General features: G+C 39.4%; 1 protein-coding gene across 1 annotated transcript in view; it reads right to left on the bottom strand.

Annotated features, from left to right (window-relative positions):
• WDR49 (WD repeat domain 49) overlaps positions 1 to 22,594 on the bottom strand; it is a 159,592-nt gene that overhangs the window by 107,239 nt on the left and 29,759 nt on the right. Inside the window, exons 2-5 of the mRNA XM_068968895.1 lie at positions 20,854 to 21,294; positions 14,918 to 15,094; positions 13,890 to 14,064; positions 1,830 to 1,997 (exon numbers count right to left, since the gene is read on the bottom strand). Coding sequence (XP_068824996.1) covers positions 1,830 to 1,997; positions 13,890 to 14,064; positions 14,918 to 15,094; positions 20,854 to 21,294 — 961 coding nt within the window. The remainder of the gene's footprint in view (positions 1 to 1,829; positions 1,998 to 13,889; positions 14,065 to 14,917; positions 15,095 to 20,853; positions 21,295 to 22,594) is intronic.

Genomic DNA, 22,594 nt, shown 5'->3' with positions numbered 1-22,594 from the left:
ATTCACATTTATGGAGTCGCCAAAAATGTCAGACCCCTATTTGGATTAATAGCCCAGGGTTACAGAAATAAGAGGAACTGAATGTACTTTTGTTTCAAGTCTTTACTCCATAGTATGAAATTAATGTGATAAATTTCACCCTGAGTATTACTGCATACAGTAACATGTAATTCCAGCACTGGGCCAGGTACATGTTAGAGATCAGTACAAAGGAGCTGAAATAATAATGAATCAATGCAATGGTTATTTGAGTCCTTTTAAGCCCAATTCACTAACTCCTCCAGCTTTCTCTAATAAATCTACAATCCTCCTTGAAAGTTTGCTGTTCGCATATCCCTGAATTCAAAGTCAGTCTCTTTTATCATGAATGGCAGCTATGATTGTTGGGAATTTTAGAGATTCAGCCCCTTAGCTGATATCAATACTCTTTATATGAATGACAGCTTTTGAAAGAGAGTCAATAAGACCCATTCTGTAGGCCATGTGAATTCATTCTCTGTAACTACCCTATCAATTTTAAAAATAACACCTCACTTTTCATATTTGAACTAATATCAAATAAATCAAATTATCAGCTTTCAAAATGTCTAAAATGTATTTAAATAGACAACACCTGAAAATCTTTATTGCTTATTTCCTCAGCTAAAATTTACATAGAAAAAAAGAACTCTCCTCTAAATGTCCTTCAACAGAGGAGTGGATAAAAATGTGGCACATATATACAGTGGAATATTTCTCAGCCATAAAAGGAATGAAATTATGCCATTTGCAGAGATGTGGATGGACCTAGAGGCTATCATACAGAGTAGAGTAAGTCAAAAAGAAAAAATATATATTGTCTATATTAACACATATGTGGACTCTAGAAAAACGGTACAGATGAACCCATTTGCAAAGTGCAAATAGAGACACAGATGTAGAGAACAAGTGTATGGACAGCAAGTAGGGAAGGGGAGTGTGGAATGAACTGGGAGGTTGGAAATGACATATACACACTACTTTGTAAGATAGATAACTAACGAGAACCCACTGCATAGCAGAGGGAACTCGACTCAGTGCTCTGCGGTGACCTAAATGGGAAGGAAATCCAAAGAAGAGGGGAGATATCTATATGTTATAGATAATTCATTTTGGTATACAGCAGAAACTAACACAGTATTGTAAAGCAAATGTACTCCAATAAAAATTTACTTTAAAAAAATTCCCTTAGTATGCTAAAGGACAAGACTGAAAATTTTCAAAAAGCATCAGAAGTTATATTCTGAAAGGTGATTAGAAAATGTTCTACATTTTACATTTCTCTAGTGAGTGTATGTGTGTGTGTGTGTACACATGAACAAGGAAAATGGTGTATTTGGGTAGAGCGAGTGAGTGATAGTCACTCGGCCATGTCCAGCTGTTTGCAACCCCATGGACTGTGGCCTGCCAGGCTCCTCTGTCCATGGGATTCCCCAGGCAAGAATACTGGAGGGGGTTGCCATTTCTTTCTCCACTGTTTGGGTTGAGCATTTGGTTATACTAAGAAGATGGCAGAAGGCAGATACTGCACTAATAGTCTTTCTCTATGTCATTTTACATTCCCCACCAATTCTGAGAAAAAGGCTCATTAAAGCATTGGAGCACTTTCTCATATTTTCACCCCAATGTAGTTCATATATGCTGCACATCTTAGGCATCGTTATCAGACATTCTCAGGTAATAAAATGTGAGCTGCTCGAGCTGATCTCTCCAGCAATAAAAGCAACAAGGTGAAGAGGCCCCACGCATGCAAATATGCATAGCAGACTATTCAGGAGTCCCTCATAGTTATCGTGATTTATTTTACGTACCAATTAAATTGAGCTGAGAGTGGTAATCAAAAGCATGAATGCCCTGGGCAATGTTGAAGGATGTCATTTTAAGATGCTTTTTGGATTTCTCTCTCCAGGCCAGCACCACAGTGTTTGTATTGCTGGTTGTACTGGAAATAATAGCATCTAAAGATGCATTGTAAGTAACTGAGCAAAGAAAAAAGAAAAAAGAAAATCTTTAGTTGATTTCTCACAAGACACAGGGAGAATAGCATTATTTTAATACATGAGGTTAAAAATTAAATTCATATTATGATGATACAACCTGACACTTAGAAAACACCTCACCAACCCCTTCTCCCACCAAAAATCTTAGAGTGAAAACTTACCAAAAAATCTGCAATCAGACTTTTCTTCCACCCCAAGGATAGCTTAAAAAATTTTAATTAGAACACATGACAAGAAACAATATGAATCACAATAATTACATGGGATTCTGGAGATATAAGTAACTGGCTAATATGCTGGGTTCTTCTTCCTGGGCCTAAAGTACCAGGAGCTGAGCAAACATCTGCTACTCTCAAGGTCCAGCTCATGCCCAAACCATAGGTTTACTTATGTTTTGACTGGTCTAGAATGGTTGAGAGTGGGGTGGCCAGGACCTGAAGCTCTGCCAAGTTTCACAGCTAGAAGTCCAGGTCAATTGGCAGTTTTCCTGTTCCTGACGGTCTAGTACTAGGAGCATGAGAGGACCATGCGTGTTCAGTCACGTCTGACTCTGCGACCCCATAGACTGCAGCCCGCCAGGCTTTGCTGCCCATGGGATTGTCCAGGCAAGAATACACTAGATGAGCAGCAAAACCCCACAAGCAAGAAAAATGATTCTGTTGTCTTTTGTCAGAAAGACCTGTGAGTTCCTATAGACTCACATGCTCCAAAAGACACAGCTGCTCTGCCACAAACTTCTCACCATTATGCCCTCCATGGTTAGATGACAGTTTTCTTTCCCATTTGGCTGAGACAATATATTTGTGCCCCAAGGTGAAAGATGTCCAATTTGACCTCAAACCCAAATTTCTGCCTCACACAAAGAGAGATGTAACTTCGTACAGCTTGAGACAAGTTGTTTTAATAGAATGGCTCTTGAAAATGTTTCTGAAAATGTTTCTTGAAAATGTTTATTAATCCAGCATTAACAGCTAACATTCTTGTAATACAATTCTCAGGGATCGCTAGAAATCTTACACTTCTTATTAAACTAATCCTTGACTGCACTCTGTTCCTCACTATCTTGTCAAGAGTGTTTGCATAGAAAACACCTTAGAATATGAGACTGCCTCTTTTTCTGTAGCAAACGATAGACAAATTTACTACCAAAAATAACTCTGGAGCCAAAGACAGCATGCATCCTGCCCACTGCAGAAGATTCAGATTCTATAAGCTCAGGGTTCTTTTCCTGTAACATGACCCACTGTGCAGGCATTCATCTGCAACTCTCTGCTTTGCCTCTGTGAGACCTGATTGTCAAGGGGAACTGACATGAATATGCTGATACTGATGGGGGTTGCTGTGCTGTGAATAATGAAGTCCTTTTTCCTGTAACACAGGAGTCTTATGTCCGCTCTCATTTTAAGATTATTTTAAAAGTTCTTTCTCCACGTGATAGCCACAGTATTTGTATTGTTGGCTCTGCTGGAAATGGCAAGCTAACTTACTAGTAACTAACTTGGAAACAGTCTTACTATTCTGGTTGATGACACCACCCTTATGGCAGAAAGTGAAGAGGAACTAAAAACCCTCTTGATGAAAGTGAAAGAGGAGAGTGAAAAAGTTGGCTTAAAGCTCAACATTCAGAAAATGAAGATCATGGCATCTGATCCCATCACTTCATGGGAAATAGATGGGGAAACAGTGGAAACAGTGTCAGACTTTATTTTGGGGGGCTCCAAAATCACTGCAGATGGTGATTGCAGCCATGAAATTAAAAGACGTTTACTCCTTGGAAGAAAAGTTATGACCAACCTAGATAGCATATTCAAAAGCAGAGACATTATTTTGCCGACTAAGGTCTGTCTAGTCAAGGCTATGGTTTTTCCTGTTGTCATGTATGGATGTGAGAGTTGGACTGTGAAGAAGGCTGAGCGCTGAAGAATTGATGCTTTTGAACTGTGGTGTTGGAGAAGACTCTTGAGAGTCCCTTGGACTGCAAGGAGATCCAATCAGTCCATTCTGAAGGAGATCAGCCCTGGGATTTCTTTGGAAGGAATGATGCTAAAGCTGAAACTCCAGTACTTCGGCCACCTCATGCGAAGAGTTGACTCACTGGAAAAGACTCTGATGCTGGGAGGGATTGGGGGGAGGGGGAGAAGGGGACGACAGAGGATGAGATGGCTGGATGGCATCACTGACTCAATGGACGTGAGTCTGGGTGAACTCCTGGAGTTGGTGATGGACAGGGAGGCCTGGCGTGCTGCGATTCATGGGGTCACAAAGAGTCGGACATGACTGAGTGACTGAACTGGACTAATTTTGGTTGGAAGAATTTAATTTGCTTTATCTAAATGTATGTATACATATATATGAATATATATATTTCCAAATTAGTAAAAGCAAGGATTCTGAGAGGCAGAACTGTAGCTCAATACACTTAATAATACACTTAATATGCATCACACACTTAATATAATACACAATATAATACACAATAAACTAAACGGGAAGAGCTAACTCAGTCAGACACAACTTAGCGGCTAAAACAACAACTGCAATTGACAGGTGAATAGCTTAATTTAACATATTTCATAGCTATTTCACTATAAAATATATGTCTGAACATGGTTGGGCTTTGCGCGTGCTAAGTTGCTTCAGTCATGTTCGACTCTTTGCAACCCCATGGAATGTAGCCTGCCAGGCTACTCTGTCCATGGGATTCTCCAGGCAAGAATACTGGAGGGGGTTGCCACGCCCTCCTCCAGGACATCTTCCCAACCCAGGAATCCAACCCAGGTCTCCCGCATTGCATTTCTTTACGGTCTGAGCGGTAACAAAACACATGGGTGGGAAACAAAAGGTAAACTCCAGAATTCAGAACTGAAAGAGGACTTATCTACTTCTTTATTTTATAGACTAAGAAACAGACACCTGTGCAGATTCAAGGATTTGGCAAAAGTCAACAACTGATTGTTGTCAATCTCTGGACTGGAGCCCAAGCATTTAGACTCTGAGTTTGGTTTAATGTTATATAGCATACAATATTAAAGATCCAAGCTCAGGACAACTCACGTTTGGCAGAGCCAGAGTACAAATTCAGACCTGATCTCTTGACCACTGGAACAGGGCTTCTCATATTGTAATAAGCAAAACAGTCACCTAGAAACTGGCGTTAAAATGCAGCTATTCATTCACAAAATCTAAGATGCTGCATTTCTAACAATCCCCAGTTGTGGCTGGTGATGCTGTTTGGTGATGATCACACTTTGAGTAGCAAGACACTAGAATACATTACTAAGAGCAAGGCTCTCCTATACTCTGGAGAATTAAACCATTCCCTGGTGGCTCAGACAGTAAAGAATTCACCTGCAATGCAGGAGACCCAGGTTCAATCCCTAGATTGGAAAGATCCCCTGGAGAAGGGAATGTCTATACATTCCAGTATTCCTACCTGGAGAATCCCGTGGACAGATGAGCCTGGCGGGCTACGATCCATAGGATTGCAGAGTTGGACACAACTGGGCAACTAACACTTTCATTTTCTCAAAATTTGGGAGATCAAATGTTCCTTTGGCAATCTGATGAAAGCTGTAGACCCTCTCCATCAAAAAGATGTGTACACACAAAAGTTTGTATAAAATATCAGGATTTGAGGAACCTTCCCAACCTCTCCACCTCTATTCACGAAGCCCAACAATAATAGATCAGAAGAAATCACATGAGAAATCTCCAGCAACAAGGTAATTTGGGATTGCAAAACTTTCACCTGCTTTCTCAAATGATTCTTAAAGTTCCTATTACTAATGATGCATATGCTTTGTGTTAATCAATGCCCATGTAAGCATCTCTTGGCAGGAAATAGCTCTTTGCAGGAAGCCACTCTCTGCAGGAGGCTCCTTTTGTCTTGTCACTTTAGAAAAGCTATATTGTAACTAACCTTTAAACCAGGCTTTCCCATGGTCTACTCATCTCCTGGTCAAGCACACCTTCCAAATCCTTTGATCACACAGTGCCTTGTCTAATCTGTTGATTTTTTTCTTAGATCAAAGAAATAGAAATGAAGGGTAAGTAATTAACAGCGAACTAGATCTTTTCCCCAGCTTCCCCTTCCATAATCCCTCAAGCTCCCTATGTGAACAAGACAGCATCTAAAGAAAGATCACAAGGAGTCCACGAGTCTGCACGCAGTGGGAGATAGTGATGAATCTGACTCCTTATCTCAATGATTAAATGAGATTATGGCTCCTTTTTCCCTTTAAATCTTCTAAGGCCAAGCAGAATCTTTGGAGTTGGTTCTGGAACACAAGTCTACCTTCTACCCCAGGATGCAGGCTTCCTGAATAAGGCACTTCTTTTCCTGCCAGCGCTTGTCTCTCAAGTATTGACTTTCAATTGGTGAGCAGCTGAACCTGAGTTTGGGCTTCTCTTTTTAGTTTCTACTTCTTAAAGTAAATGAGTTTAACTGAGTTTTGATGCCAAGTTTCTACTAGTCAATGCCAATCAGAACACAATTTCTAAGGAAAAAAGAAGGGGCTCTGATAATGCAAAGGAGACTTTTAGAAAAGAGACCTCACAGAGCTCCAGGCAGAAGAATAATTCACCAAACAATGTGCTGTGAAACGTTGTGAAACACAAAAGGACTGCTGCTGCTGCTGCTGCTGCTGCTGCTGCTGCTGCTGCTGCTGCTGCTGCTGCTGCTAAGTCGCTTCAGTCGTGTCCGACTCTGTGTGACCCCAGAGACAGCAGCCCACCAGGCTCCCCCGTCCCTGGGATTCTCCAGGCAAGAACACTGGAGTGGGTTGCTATTTCCTTTTCCAAGGCATGAAAGTGAAAAGTGAAAGTGAAGTCTCTCAGTCGTGTCTGACTCCTAGAGACCCCATGGACTGCAGCCTACCAGGCTCCCTCCATCCATGGGATTTTCCAGGCAAGAGTACTGGAGTGGGGTGCCATTGCCTTCTCCGACTAAAGGACTGCTGAGGGCCAAAATGGTCTACTTCTCCACTCAGCCCAGAATTCACCTGGACTGTTGTTTCTTGTTCATCCCCTATCATGTAATCTCCCTCAATCTATGGATTACTTAAAAGTATTATTAGAGTAATGTTTTTTAATCCCTTCCATACCAGGTATTTCCGGGAGTTGGTGATGGACAGGGAGGGCTGGCGTGCTGCAATTCATGGGGGTTCGCAAACAGTCGGACACAACTGAGTGACTGAATTGAACTGAACTGAACTGATACCAGGTATTAAACCATGCCCTTATCTTGCAATCATCTTTAGTGGGTAGATATCACAAATTTACTGATGAGGAAATAGTCCAAAAGCCATATCACCCTAGGTCATGTGGCTAATTGAGGACAGAGATGAGACTGAGTGCCATCCTGATTGGCTGTGAGCTTTTCATTTGTACCACTGCATCTTTCTTTTCCACAAAATTAAAAGATGTTTGCTCCTTGGAAGAAAAGCAGCAAAATATTTAAAATTACTTTTAGATGATATGCTGAGGGATAAAAAAAGACAATTTGATCATATCTGTCCATTCCTTAAGATGCTAACTTTCAACTGTTCCTCTGTCTTGCCCTTTATTCATAAAAAAGGCATTAAGGGAAGCTGCCACCATAGAGCCTCACCCATGTGTTGCTATCAAAATAACTGTGTAATACCAGTTAGTTTATGTGGAAAAAGTGATTTGAAAATGAAAAGTGATACCTAAAAACTCAGTAAGTAATGCTATTAAGTGCACTTAGATTAAGTTAGAATGCTGCTGCTGCTGCTAAGTTGCTTCAGTCGTGTCCGACTCTGTGAGACCCCAGAGATGGCAGTCCACCAGGCTCCTCTGTCCCTGGGATTCTCCAGGCAAGAACACTGGAGTGGGTTGCCATTTCCTTCTCCAGTGCATGAAAGTGAAAAGTGAAAGTGAAGTCACTCAGTCATGTCCGACTCTTCGAGACCCCATGGACTGTATCCCACCAGGCTCCTCCGTCCATGGGATTTTCCAGGCAAGAGTACTGGAGTGGGGTGCCATTGCTTTTTCCAAAGTTAGAATGAGGCCCTTTTTTATCATCTGCCAACAGATGGAAGCTACCAGTTCAGTTTAATCCCTCAGTCATGTTCAACGCTTTGTGATCTCATGAACTATAGCAGGGTAGAAAATTGGGCCATTTCTAACTAAGAATTCTTATTATCATTTTTCAGGTTTTCACTTTATGAGTCATATGACTAGGAAAACTCCCTACCTGGAACTTTCTTTGATGGTCTCTGGTCTGAAAGTGAAGTGAAAGTGAAAGTCTCTCAGTCGTGTCCAACTCTTTGTGACCCCATGGACTGTACAGTCCATGGGATTCTCCAGGCCAGAATACTGGAGTGGGTAGCCATTCCCTTCTCCAGGGGATCTTCCCAATCCAGGGATCAAACCCAGGTCTCCCACATTGCAGGCACATTCTTTACTAGCTGAGCCACAAGGGAAACCCAAGAATATTGGAGTGGGTAGCCTCTCCCTTCTCCAGCAAATCTTCCCGACCCAGGAATTGAACCAGATTCTCCGGCATTGCAGACAGATTCTTTACCAACTGAGCTATCAGGGAAGGTCTCTTGTCTGAGGGAGTTTATTTTCAGTTGTATTCCTGATTTTAAAGTTGTAGTAGTCCCATTCTCTGAGACCATCCTGGGTCTCTCTACATTCTGAATAACTACCATTTCAAAGAGGAAAGATAAGAAAGAATAAAGCTAGCTATTATATTTTTTTTTTAAATCTAACTCAGCCCTGGTAGGCATATTAAAAATAATAATGCCATTCTTTTAATGAATTTTCAAAATACTAGACTAGACTTACAATGGATCTTACCCTTCTGCCACACTATGGGACAATCTACAGGAAGAGATCTTTTATTGCAAACATTGGCCAGTCTCTCAAAGCTGATTTCAACTGCTTTAAACTCAGCAAGAGCACTGCCCAGAAGGGCAGCACGTTCCAGCTGACCCTGTGGTGCACCGTTTTTGTCTGGAGGACTGACGTAGATGTAGGGAAATGGAAAAACACACAGGCAAGACACTAAATCTGTCTTCTCTTCCAGACTTAGTCCCCATCAATTAGAAAGGCTCTCTAAGAAAACACTCTGCTTTCTGTATTCTAAATTCTCTGGCATCCTTTCATTAATCAGCTCAACAATCAGCTCAGCAATTAGTGATTTTATCAGTTCACACTGTTTTGTACCTTCTCATAGCCATGGTCAAACAAAGAGGGCAAAACACCTTCCAACATAATAAAGAAAATCAATCATAGTTATTGTAAGCAATTTAGTATTCACTTTTTCCACAGCTGAACTTCCAGTCTGTGGGTTTCAAGGTTTCCAATGATACTATCTATATGAAAAGGCAATTCTTTATGATCAAATAAGACAGAGAAAATTCTCTGAGGTTCAAGACGTTTATGTTTTGCCACTATTGCTCAAAATCCCTATACTTACTCTGCACTTACTTTACATTTCAGAAGGTAATTATTTTTCCATTAAGATCCAACACAGAACCACTCAGACAAGATGAAAGCATTTTCTCCTTCAAAGTTTAAATAAACCTGAACCTTATCTTAAAGCAGTAAGCTAATATCCTTATGTCTGAAAGTGAGTATTTCTTATATTTCAGTTTTAAAGATACTTTTATCTTAGCTTCAGTGAAATAGTATTACCAAGCTTGCCCATGTATTAGCTTCTTTTGTCTGTTGTATATTCCCTCCTCACACTGAGACAGAAATCAGTAAAAATATTCCTCGAGGAGGTCTAAGAATATCAGTTCATGTTGCTGGGGTCAAAAAAAGCCTCACTTGAAAGCAATCAGTCTTTGCTTGCTCCTGACAGAGCAAGGCTAGCAGACCAAGGCACGTAATTGCTACTACGTCCTGTGTTTGATTCCAGCCTGCTTTCCTCTTTTTTGCTGCCTCCTCATTTCAGCCTTCCTTCCTTCGTCTCATACTGAAACACCTGAGTTACAAAGAAGCCAAGAAACAGTTGTAGTTAAACTTCAAGTCCCAGTGATTAAACCTGGGGAAAGGCAGTCATCCATTGCCTTAAACTGAAGCGGATCCCCTTTCAGAGGTACCTGAGCTTCAAATCCCTACTTTGAAAGGAGAGACTCTTATATAGATACTTCACCTTTCCACACACTCTACTTTCTTCTTTTTCAGTTATCGTCTCTTCTACAACATTTTCCGCAACAGCCGTTTGCAGAGTATTAAACCCCACTCCGGTACTCTTGCCTGGAAAATCCCATGGCTGGAGGAGCCTGGAAGGCTGCAGTCCAAGGGGTTGCTAAGAGTCGGACACGACTGAGCAACTTCACTTTCACTTTTCACTACACACTATTGGTAAATGTATTTTTCTCACTTTGACCTTTTTCTTTTTACCATAAATTATCCCTCTTAAAAAAAGAAGCCTACCAATATTTAGCAAGATTTCTCTTGGTTTCTCTCTTCTTTTGAAATATTTTAATAATATTCGCCCAGAGTCTTACTCCAGGCTGCTACAAGAAAATGTAGAGACCTACTAATGTAAACAGCAAAGTTTATCTCCCACAGTTCGGGAAGCTAGGACATCCAGGACAAAGGTCCTGACAGATTCGGTGCCTGGTTAGGGTCCACTTTTTAGTTCACAGACGCCCTCTTCTCACTGGGCCCTCACACGGGGAAGAAGTGAGAGAATCCTCTGGGCTCTCTTTTGTAAGGGCACTAATCCTATTCATGGGGCTGTCCTGGTTCCTCAGCAGTAAAGGACACCTGTCCCACCTGCCAGTGGAGGACACACAGGATCGATTCCTGGGTCAGGAATATACCTTGGAGCAGGCAATGGCAACGCACTCCAGTATTCTTGTCTGGAGAATCCCATGGACACAGGAGCCATGGGGTCGCAAGAGCTGGACATGACTTAGTGACTGAAAAACAACAAATCTTATTCGTGAGAGCCACACCCTCATGACTTAATCATCTCCCAAAGGCACAATCATAAGGAGGGAGGACTGGGATTAGGACTTCAACATATGAATTTGGGGGGAGGGGACACAAAACTCCAGTCCATACATTCTTCCCCTAGCCCTCTCCCCCAATTCATGTCCTTATCACATTAAAATACATCTCAACAGTCCTGAAAGTCTTAACTCATTCCAACAGCAATATTAAAGTCTTAAGTTCAAATCTCATCTAAATATCTAAATCAGACTTGGGTAGGACTCAGGATACAATCAAACGATCCTGAGGCAAATCCGTCTCCAAGCTATGAACTTGTGGAACCAAGTAAGTTCTATTCTTCCAAAATAAGGTAGTAGAACAGGTATGTGATAAGTATTTCTATTCCAAAAGAGAGGAAAAAGGAAGTGATAGGTCTCAAGTAAATACAAAACCTAACAAGGAAAACTCCATTAAACATTATGGATCAAGAATAGCCCTCTTGGTCTGGTTATCTGCCTTCCAGAACCACTGGGATAGCAATGTCACCCTCAAAGTTACTGTCCGTGCTGTGGCAGTGGCCCCACCCATGCCACAGCTGTCTAAGGTGGCTCTACTGGATACAGCCTACACCAGGTCTCTGCCAGGCTTCCCCCACCAAGGCATTAGGCCGGGGCATGCTGGCTCACCTGAACCACAGAGGCAGCCTCACTCACCTTTGAAACCACTCTGCAATCTCTCAAGACCAAAAGATCTAGGAATTTGAAGGCACCGTAATAGAATCCAACTCAACTAAAGCATGGGTTCCCCAGGTGGTGCAGTGGTAATTCCTTGGGAATTGAAGTCGTTATAAGTCATTATAAGATACTCTAATATTGTTCATCACGCCACATTTCAGACCTTGAGTTCTGAAGATCCCATTTCAAAAGGCTGCTTGTTTCTCTCCTTGCTTTATCATTTCCATTTTCTCACGACCAACTAGCCAATTTGATTGCAGTTTCTTTCTCTGTCCTCCAATCTGTGCAGGACAGAACTATTAAATAAACTTTTCCTAAACGCTATCTATATCAAGTCTTCACAGATTTCCTCAAAAACCTTCAGTGAGTCACTGTTTCATTTTTCTGTTAAATGTGAACTTGGTCTGGTTGTCAAGATCTTCCAATAGACATTCCTGTTAGACCTTGGCATTGTTATTTTTCTTAATACTCCATTTCTAATCTATTCATGTCCATCTCTGCTGCCATTACTATGCCTGCTTGCCTATATTTACTCATGTTCACTGTGCTCTCTTCCTCTCCCCTCATTCATCCTTCAACTACCACCACTCTCCCCTGAAGCTTTTCCTCATGTCTTTTCCTGCTTACAAATTCCAAAAGAGTCAAAAGCTTGTTTATATGACTTAGTAGCTAATTTTCAGTACCACTGTACAATGTTTAAACAAGTTATCTTATGTTATTCTTTCATTCTTATTTGTATATTAAGTTTTTTGAGATAACTTTATAATTTATCTTTGTTCTATTGCCACCAATGCCTAAGACAGTTTTAAAGCACAAAAAAATATTAAGTCTTTAGTTTATATATGAAAATGTAATACTTGTTTGGAAGCAGCTGTAACACCTTCCATCACTTTGAAGTACTTTCTTACTTTCTAGTACTTACTTGTTTCCATGTTATGAAAACATAACACAGAATTTTGTGCCTGTCACACATAGTTGATGACCAAAAATTTTATTTTTTGTTTACCCATGATTAATATCATGTGAGAATTAAGGGTAGGTAGAAAGTACAAAGGGCTTCCCAGGTAGCTCAGCTGTTAAAGAATCTCCAATGCAGGAGACCTCGATTTGCTTCCTGGGTTGTGAAGATTCCCTGGAGGAGGAGGGCATGGCAACCCACTCCACTATCCTTGCCTGGAGAATCCCCATGGACAGAGGAGCCTGGTGGGCTACCATCCATAGGGTCACAAAGAGTCAGACATGACTGAGCGACTAAGCACAACACAGCACAGAAATTACAAAGGACATGGTATGATTTGTACTGAAGAAAAAAATGCAGAACTTATAGTTCATCATGTGGGATATTATTATCGTGGGTCATGCATTAAAGAGTTAGTTCCATCACACCAGCCAATTGTTGGGTCCATTTTGACTATCTCTTCTTCAAAGTACATTAAGAACATACCTGTAATATAACAATGAGACTGATCCGATCTTTTCAGTGGATATTGTTTATGTAACAGTTTTGAAGTGAAAAAAATACCATAGTCTTAGTGTCTGGACCAAAACAGATATCAGAGCAGATACTGCACATTTGGATCTTAAACCATCAGATGCAAATTTCATAAAAATTAAGCATAATACAAAATTAGCAAACTCATTGTTGACTAGGTTTTAAAAAAGTCCTGACCTTCCATAGATACTGTCTTATAACATAGTCCTATCTCACAGAGAACTGCCATTCAAGTACTCTAGATCAAAGCAGTTCAGTCCTTATATAGAAAAAAAAAAAAAAAAAGAAGAAATAAGAAAAGAAAATTAAGAAGATTCCATTTTGAAAACAGTAAAACTAATACACCTCTCATGAGAAAATAAAGAAAGCAAGGGAGTGTTTTAAGGGCTCTTGTTAAATTCTTTTATTAAGTAGACCCAAATGTGACTAGACAAAATTGGTTAGGATCAGAGTTGGGGTGAAGTTAAATGGATTCTGTGATCATTTTCTCTTCTCTGTTGAGATTTCTTGATTGCACAGTCCATCTGAATTAATTGTGTGAGGCATAAATTTTAGAAAGAAAGAAGTAATTCCTGCTAGCATGTAGGGGATAGCAGAGTTCAGGTCAGAGCCTCCTGGGAATCAATTATTAGTTTCTAGACTTGGACACTGTATGTGAAATATTTTCATGAAAAAATACAAATGTAGAAGGCTAAGGTGACTGTTTCTTTCATCGCTGTTTAAGTTCAGTACCTTGTCTGACCCAGTCTCCATGGTGAAGTTTGTGCCCTAATGTATAGCAACATTTGTGATGTCCAGGGCGCAGCTCTGCCCAGTTAATGGTCACTGTTGCTTCTTCATCTTCACATGCACCAGCAGGACGCTCAAAAAGGGAAATCAAGGCTGTCGTGAAAGCAATTACTTGAACCTTGAGAGAGACATTGCAAGAGAAATAAATAAGTGTAGGGTGATTGTTGAAAGAAGATTCTATGTTTTTTAAGATTAATAAGAAATAGATATTGAACAAACAGGCATTTATTTAATATTATTTAAAGGTCACAGGAATTATATTGAAAGGTATGACACTACAAGGTTGCTAAGGCAATTACCAAGGGCATTTATTTGTTTGCTTTTATGATATATTTGTCATTAAAAACAGTAAGGATGAAAAACTTACATAATTATGAAATGAAGTTGTTCAAATTAGACTGTTTCAGCATTCAAAGACATATTCTGTCTATGTCATTCATTAAAAAATCATTTTTAAGAGTCACAGAATTTGATGGAAAAACAGAAATCACTGTATGCAGTGTCTGAGGTTTGGTGCTGCTCTCTTTAATGCATCTATTCCTTTGTCACTTGAGACAGGAAATAAGCATGTTCAAAGAGTCCACTACTGAGAAGCCTGAAACCTTGTGAATAAAAATCTGAATAATCAATATGAAACAGTTGTAAGACATAACTTTAGACATTTAATGTTATATGTTGATTAACATCGGAATTTAATAGATTAAGCATCCTATGGTCAAAAAGTTAGGAAATATTTTTTCCTAAATAAAGAAAATGAGTCTATACCTAGGCAGGAAAACCACAGTGAAGATTGGTTTTCATAGGCAAGAAGAGGAACTAAGACCGAGTCCATTTTTTTCATGTCCATGGTATGTGGCCTTGTAATCTATAAAGCAGTTCAATTAGGAGATCACATTCATTCCACTCTCTATTTTGAGCTATAGTTTGATGATTGAATCCATAATGTTCAACCTTATCCTCCCCTCACTTACCTTTCCAGTTATGTCCCCAAAAGAAAGAATTGACTCATTGGCATCAAGAGGGTTATACCAATAATCCATACAAATTGGTGTTCCTTTCAGGCCTTGGAGTTTATATTGACAAGGAAATTCTTCTTTGGACAGTAGATCATAGAAACAAATCTCTTTGCTTGTAAAAGCCACTGCTATCTAAAGTAACAAAGCATAAAATCACAAAACATTTCTGATGGATTTAGTGAAATGAAAAGCAGACATGCAAATCATTCAGTCCCATCACTTCATGGAAAACGGATGGGAAAAAATGGAAACAGTGACAGACTTTATTTTCTTGGGCTCCAAAATCACTGCAGATGTTGACTGCAGCCATGAAATAAAAAGACACTTGCTCCTTGGAAGAAAAGCTATGAAAGAGCAGAGACATTACTTTTCTGACAAAGGTCCATACAAGTCAAAATTATGGTTTTTACAGTAGTCATGCATGGATGTGAGAGTTGGACTACAAAGAAGGCTGAGTGCCGAAGAACTGATGCTTTTGAACTGTAGTGTTGGAAAAGACTCTTGAGAGCTCCTTGGGCTGCAAGAAGATCGAACTAGTCAATCCTAAAGGAAATCAATCCTGAATATTTTTTGGAAGGACTGATGCTGAAGGTGAATCTCCAATACTTTGGCCACTTGATGTGAAGAACCAACTGACAGGAAAAGACTCTGATGTTGGAAAAATTGAGGGCAGGAGGAGAACAGACAACAGAGGATAATATGGTTGGATGGCATCACTGACTCAATGGACATGAATTTGAGCAAGCTCCAGGAGACAATGAAGGAGAGGGAAGCCTGGCACACTACAATCCATGGGGTTGCAGAGTCAGACATGACTGAGCGACTAAACAATGACAAAAACCAGAACAGAGGTATCACCAGAGATATCTGCAAAGACCACAGGCTAGTTGTATGTGGTGGCAGAAACTCAGGGTCTAGAGATCAGAGTTACTCCAGGTCCCAGCATCACTATATGGCCCAGAAAACCTTTGTACATCAAAATTTACTTTTCCGTCTTCATGTAAATTGCCTTTATCCCCTTTTAAATACCAAACCACCACTCCAACACCCTCTCCTGTCTTTCCTAAAGATGGTATTTTTAGCAACCTAGACACTTTTCTGGCAGAGGTCTGTATGGTCTAAGATATGGTTTTTCCACTATACAGATGTGAGTTGGACCATAAAAAAGGCTGAGTTGAGTGCCAAAGAGTGGATGCTTTTGAACTGTGTTGCTGGAAAAGACTCTTGAGAGTCCCCTGGACTGCAAGGTGATCAGTCAATTCTAAAGGAAATCAACCCTGAATATTCATTGGAAGGACTGATGCTGAGGCTGAAGCTCCAATACTTTGGCCACCTGATATGAAGAGTTGACTCATAGGAAAAGACTCTGATACTCAGAAAGACTGAAGACAGGAGGAGAATGGTCTGACAGAGGATGAGAGGGTTGGATGGTATCACCGACTCAATGGTATAAGTTTGAGCAAACTCTGGGAGGTAGTGAAGGACAGGGAGGTCTGACATGCTGCAATCCATGGGGTTGCAAAGAGTCAGACATGACTTAGCAACCAAACAACATCAACAACAAAGATGGTATTTAAGGTGAGGGCTTTGGACATTTTGGTGAGTTACTCAGTTCATCTGAGATCCTTCTGATATACATGTTATTCCCAATACCAGGAATGCCAGGTTAGATAACATACAAATATCAACTAATGTAATACACCATATTAGAAGGATAAAGGAGAAAGGCTATATTATCAACTTGATATCTGCAAAAAAGCATTTTACAAAGCCCAAAGCATTTTCATGATAAAAATATTCAACAAATCAGGAATAGAAAGAAATTTGATAAAGAGATTGTACAAGAAAGAAAAAAATATACAGCTGATATCATATTTGATGGTGAAAAACAATGTATTCTCCCTAAGATCAGATATAAAACAAGGATGTTCAATCTCACCACTTGTATTCAACGCTATGCTAGAGGGAAATTAGGCAAGAAAAGTAAACAACAGCAAAACCAATTAAAACTAATAAATGAATTCAGCAAAGTTGCAGGGTATAAGATCATGTTTATAAACCTATTTATATTCACTAGCAATGGACAATCTGAAAATGAAATTATCAAAAAGGATGTTAACAGAATGAAAAGAAAAAGCACAAGCTGGGATACAATATTTGTAAATTATCTATCACATAATTGCACATAGAATATATACAAAATTCTCAAAATTCAATAGTAACAAAATAAACCCAATAAAAGTGGTCAAAGAATTTGAACACTTCACTGAAAAGGATATATAGGTAGGAAACAAGCACATAAAAATATGCTCAACATTATTATTCATTAGGGAAAAGTGAAATCAAACCTCAATAAGACAAAATACAAACCTACTGCTAAGTTGCTTCAGTCGTGTCCGCCTCTGTGCAACCCCAGAGACGGCAGCCCACCAGGCTTCCCTGTCCCTAGGATTCTGCAGGCAAGAACACTGGAGTGGGTTGCCATTTCCTTCTCCAATGCATGAAAGTGAAAAGTGAAAGTGAAGTTGCTCAGTCATGTCCAATTCTTCGCAACCCCATGGACTGCAGCGAACCAAGCTCCTCCGTCCATGGGGTTTTCCAGGCAAGAGTACTGGAGTGAGGTGCCATTGCCTTCTCCGACAAAACTACTAAAAGGGCTAAAATTAAGAGGAAAAAAATAAAAACTTGATCATACCAAGTATTGGTGAGGATATGCTATATCAAAAATGGAATATTACACAACCATAAAAGATAAATTTCTCATATATCCAACAGCATAGATGAATCTCAAAATAATTATGCTAATTATGTTAAAGAAGCCAGACCAAAAAAGAAAAGTGTATACACGTATAAAGCAATTACATAACAGATGAGAAAAGGCAAACTAGTCTATAGTGACAGAAAGCGTACCAGTGGTTACTTGACAAGTAAGAAAAGGAGGAGCTGGATGAAGGATTACAAAACTACTCGAGGAAAATCTGAGGGTAAAAAAAATGCATTCATTATCTTCATCATACTATTGATTTTTCACAGCTATATACATATATTAAAATCTGTCAACTTGGATACTTTTAATATATGCAGTGGATTTTGTATAATCACACCTAAACAAAGCTGTTTTAAAAGGAAGAAAAAAAAATATAAACGTTAAAGCTGTGTAAGAACAAAGGAAAGGCTAAGATTTAATTATCAGTCCTGGAAAGCAGAAACAGTGCAACAGAGTTATTACCCGATACCAACACAAACATTACATGATAACACAGAATGTTACAAGGGCTTCCTAGGTGGTGCTAGTGGTAAAGAACCCAGTCAATACAGGAGATGTAAGAGATATGGGTTCAGTCCCTGGGTTGGGAAGATTCCCAGGAGGAGGGCACAGCAACTCACACCAGTATTCTTGCCTGGAGAATCCCAGGGACAGAGGAGCCTGGCAGGCTAAAGTCCACAGGATTGCAAAAAAGTAGGACATGACTGAAGCAACTTAGTACACATGCATGCACAGAATGCTACACACACATACCAAAAAAAGGATAAACTAGAAACATTTTTAATCCACACCAGCTAAACATTAACATCAGATAAGGATGAAAGATAAGCAAGAAAGAACTGGATATGATGTCAACTGCCACTAGGGACACAGCAAAGATTCTGAAGCACAGGTTCCGAAATCAAGCCGCCTTGGTTTACGAATCTTGCAACATTGATTGCATCCTGTGTGACATGGGGCACATATCACAACCTCTCCTTGCCCAGTCTCTCTTTCTTAAAGTGGAAATAAATCCCCTCGAAAGTGATTATTCTTTAGAAGGACTGAAGCTGAAGCTCCGACACTTTGGCCACCTGATGCCAAGAGTATACTCATTAGAAAAGACCCTGATGCTGGGAAAGACTGAGGACAAGAGAGAAGGGGGTGACAGAGGATGAGATGGTTGGACGGCATCATGGAATCAATGAAAATTCATTTGAACGAACTCCAGGAGATGGTGAAGGACAGGGAAACCTGACAAGCTGCAGTCCCTGGGGTCCCAAAGAGTCGGAGACCACTTTGCGACTGAACAACAAGGTGATCTGGAGATGATTAACAGAGCAAGGCCTGTCACATAGAAAGCTAATGTTCATGATGATTATTTTTTGATGATTCTTGGCAGTAGAACATACTATTCCCCACTTGAAAGAATCTGGCTCTTTGGAGCCATTCAAATGGCTGGTCCTGGGTCTGCTCTAATAAACATATAAGATGATCCTGGAACGTCTAGTCTAACCAGGAAATGAGGAAGCTTTGAAAGACAGATAGGGTTATATCAGAAAAGACTCCAGTTAACTTGTATTAGTTCCATTGTCCAAAGATGGTATAATTTAGGGGGCAGGATAATAACTCAGTGTATTGAGATATATCAAATTTGTTTAAACCCATGAGTTTATAATGATATTGGTAACAATAATGATATAGCACTCATTTTTCATCTCATTAGAAAACTAGCGAATTATTTTGAATACTGGTAAATAAAAGGAAAGACCTGGGCATTTATTCTGCTTTTGTTAACAATTTGTATTACACAGTAGCTAATAATGGGGAGTTTCTTTATTTTATAGAGGTATTCCAGCTTATAAAGAAAAAGGAAATGATGAAATTAGAATATCACCATCTTGCAACTCCTGATAAATGGATGTATCTAAGAATAATCCATAATATCTGTTAACATCTCAAGAAGAGAAAGAACCAGGCATTCTGTGCCCTGTGACTGAGGAACAACTCTTCTAAAATATACAAACGATCAAGGCTTTCAACTTGAGGACCAATTTACTGAAAATACAGAGAGCAAGTGGCCATGTTAAACAGCCCCGTGCAAATAGTCTGAGAAATTTAGACTGTGAGAAACTCTAAAAGACAAACACCTAGCTTCTTGAACAACAGCAATAGCAACAACAACAAAATACAAAACAGAAATTAGATGGAGGAAAATGTGTGGATCAAAACAGGGGTATCAACCATTCATAATGTTTGGACCTTATTCATATCTTGACTCAAACAAACTATCAAAACAAATGACAAACTATTAAAAAATCATAAGACAATGAAATATGTTCATGACTGGATATTTCATTATATTAAGGAATTATTGTTATTGATGTAAAATGTGATATGGTATTATGGTTATGCTAAAGAGACATTTTTCAGAAATACTGTAGTATTTACAGATTAAATGATTGGAATTTTGGATTTCAGTATAAAGGGGAGATGAATTGGACATGGCTAAGGGTGAACATTGGTTCTTAATGGGATTATCTCTGCTTGTATGTTCACTTTAATTTTTTCATTGTAAAATTTACCATATGTTTAATGTAATATAATAAAAATATGGATTCTTTAAGCTGCATTATTTCCTCAGAAACTGACTTTCTTTTCAGTATGTTATCTTCCTTATAGGTATGGTTACATGAGGGTATCTGGACTGAATGGGTCCTACCCATCAAAATTAAGAAACTGACTAATCCAGCAGTCAAAATCAGATAAGCGGTTTCCTGAAATTTTCTGATCTGTGCCTTGCACTTATACAGCCTCTCAACTCTGCATATAAATGTACATACTTTCAGACTGTTAAAAACTACAGAGGCATAAAGGTCTTATCAGCTAGTAATGTACTGACCTCATGTGGGACAGAGCCAAGAATCTGAGTCACCACCGGTTTTAAAAGCACACAACAAAGTATTTTGGGAAACGGAATAATTCACTTAGCTTGACTTGTGTTCCCTCCAGGTCAGATTAAAGGTATGGAAGAATAATGCAGTTCTCTATCACTGCTAGTGTTATACTTGCTATTTATCAGGAGTCTTTTCCCATCATTCCCCCCCTTTAACAAGCAATAAATTTATTTATACAGCCTCTGTACCTTGTTTACATTTTCCAGAGAAACCATACTTGTCACCCACAGGTGCTTTAGCTTGGTGGCATCTGAAGTGATGGGAAGCGTTTCTTGCAGCTTTAAATTCTCTCCCCAGATTCCTACTGAACCTTCCTTACTGATGGTCAGATAACGACTTGAACTTTTTAAGAAAATTACTCTTTGGATGGTATCCTTGTGTTTCACTGGGAGAAATTCAAGGTCTCTCCATTGGGGAACCACAGTTGCCTTTGCTTGTTCATCTTTCTCGTAAAGTGTTAACAGCAGAAACGAAGTCAGCTTGTCCCAATTAATGAAGCCCTCTTGGGCCACATCCACTTTATCAAAGAGCTCTCCATATTCTTCCTTTGTGCCCCAACCAACAATCTCTGTCATCCTCTGCACAAACTCTTCTCTGGACATACAAATAGTTTGACTGGGCTCTGGGGGCTAGAAACAAGAACAAAAATAAGACATCAGTGAAAGAGATCTATCTTGTGCTACCCTCAAGGGTGAATCTCATCAGCAATTCTTCCAAGATGCAAAAAATACCTTCTGCCTTACAATGGTGTTATACTGAAGTGAATTTGGGCTGCGGAGCAAATAACTGACAGATCTGCAAGCTGACATCCTCAATCACAGATGTCCTTGTAATTGGCAGAGGGAAGCAGGAAAGTCAGAGATTTGATATGATGGTGGATGCAGAGGTCAGAGTGACACAGGACTGTGAACCAAGGCATGCAGGTGACCTCTAAAAGCTGGACAAGCCACGGAAACAGAGGGTCTCCAGAAGGAAGACCGTCTTGACCACAGCTTGATGTTAGCCCTGGAAAACCCATTGTGGAATTCTGAGCTATAGAACTGTAAAATAATATAGTTATGAGTTTTATACTACTAAGTTTGTGGTAATTTGTTATAGCATCAATAGAAATGAATATAGTAGTTCAGAGAAAATAGATGAATCCCTGAGGAGTGTTTAGCATTGCCAGTAAAATGGTATCATGGGAACACTCAAGAGCAAGAAGTCACCTCTATGAACACACAATTACAAAAACAGTGAAACCTTATAAGTTGATTTTGGTTATTCATGATAGTTATGTACTTTAATGGTTATGTTCTGTAAACACAAAATTAGCAGATACTGAATGATGGCTTTAATGGAAAGACACGGTTAGGTTTCTGTGAGCCTCTGGTCACAATATTTTCATCAACTGGTAAAATCGTAATTTTGTTATATGTCTGTTTCCATAAAAAGACACTTTAATATATATTGTTAATTCATTAATATTGAATTCATGGCCAATAGCACTGTAACTTATAACTGAATGGAGCTTATCTAACACATGTATTTTCTCCAAAAGGCACAGCATAGCCTTCTTGCATTTAGACATAATTTTACACTACACTTGGGGAGCCATTTTAAAAAGTGAAAATCACCAAAAAAAAAAAAAAAAAAAGCTCAAAATGCAAAAACTTTACATTAAGTGGAGCACAAATAGAATACCTTTTTATAGCGCAAGAACTGGAATAAGAAGGCAAAGTGTGTATGTAAAATAAATAGCTAATAGGAAGTCACTGTATAATACAGGGAGCTCAACCTGGTCTCTATGACATCCAAGACAGTGGGATGGGGTTGGAGATGGGAGGGAAGGTCAAGAGGGAGGAGACATATGTATAACTATGGCTGATTCATGTAGATGTATGGAGGAAACCAACACAACATTGTAAAGCAACTATCCTTCAATTAAAG

This window comes from Capricornis sumatraensis, chromosome 1, assembly GCF_032405125.1.
Source record: "Capricornis sumatraensis isolate serow.1 chromosome 1, serow.2, whole genome shotgun sequence".
Taxonomy (NCBI): Eukaryota; Metazoa; Chordata; class Mammalia; order Artiodactyla; family Bovidae; genus Capricornis; species Capricornis sumatraensis.
Note: the sequence above shows the minus strand (reverse complement) of the source record. Positions and strands in the feature narration are given on the sequence as shown.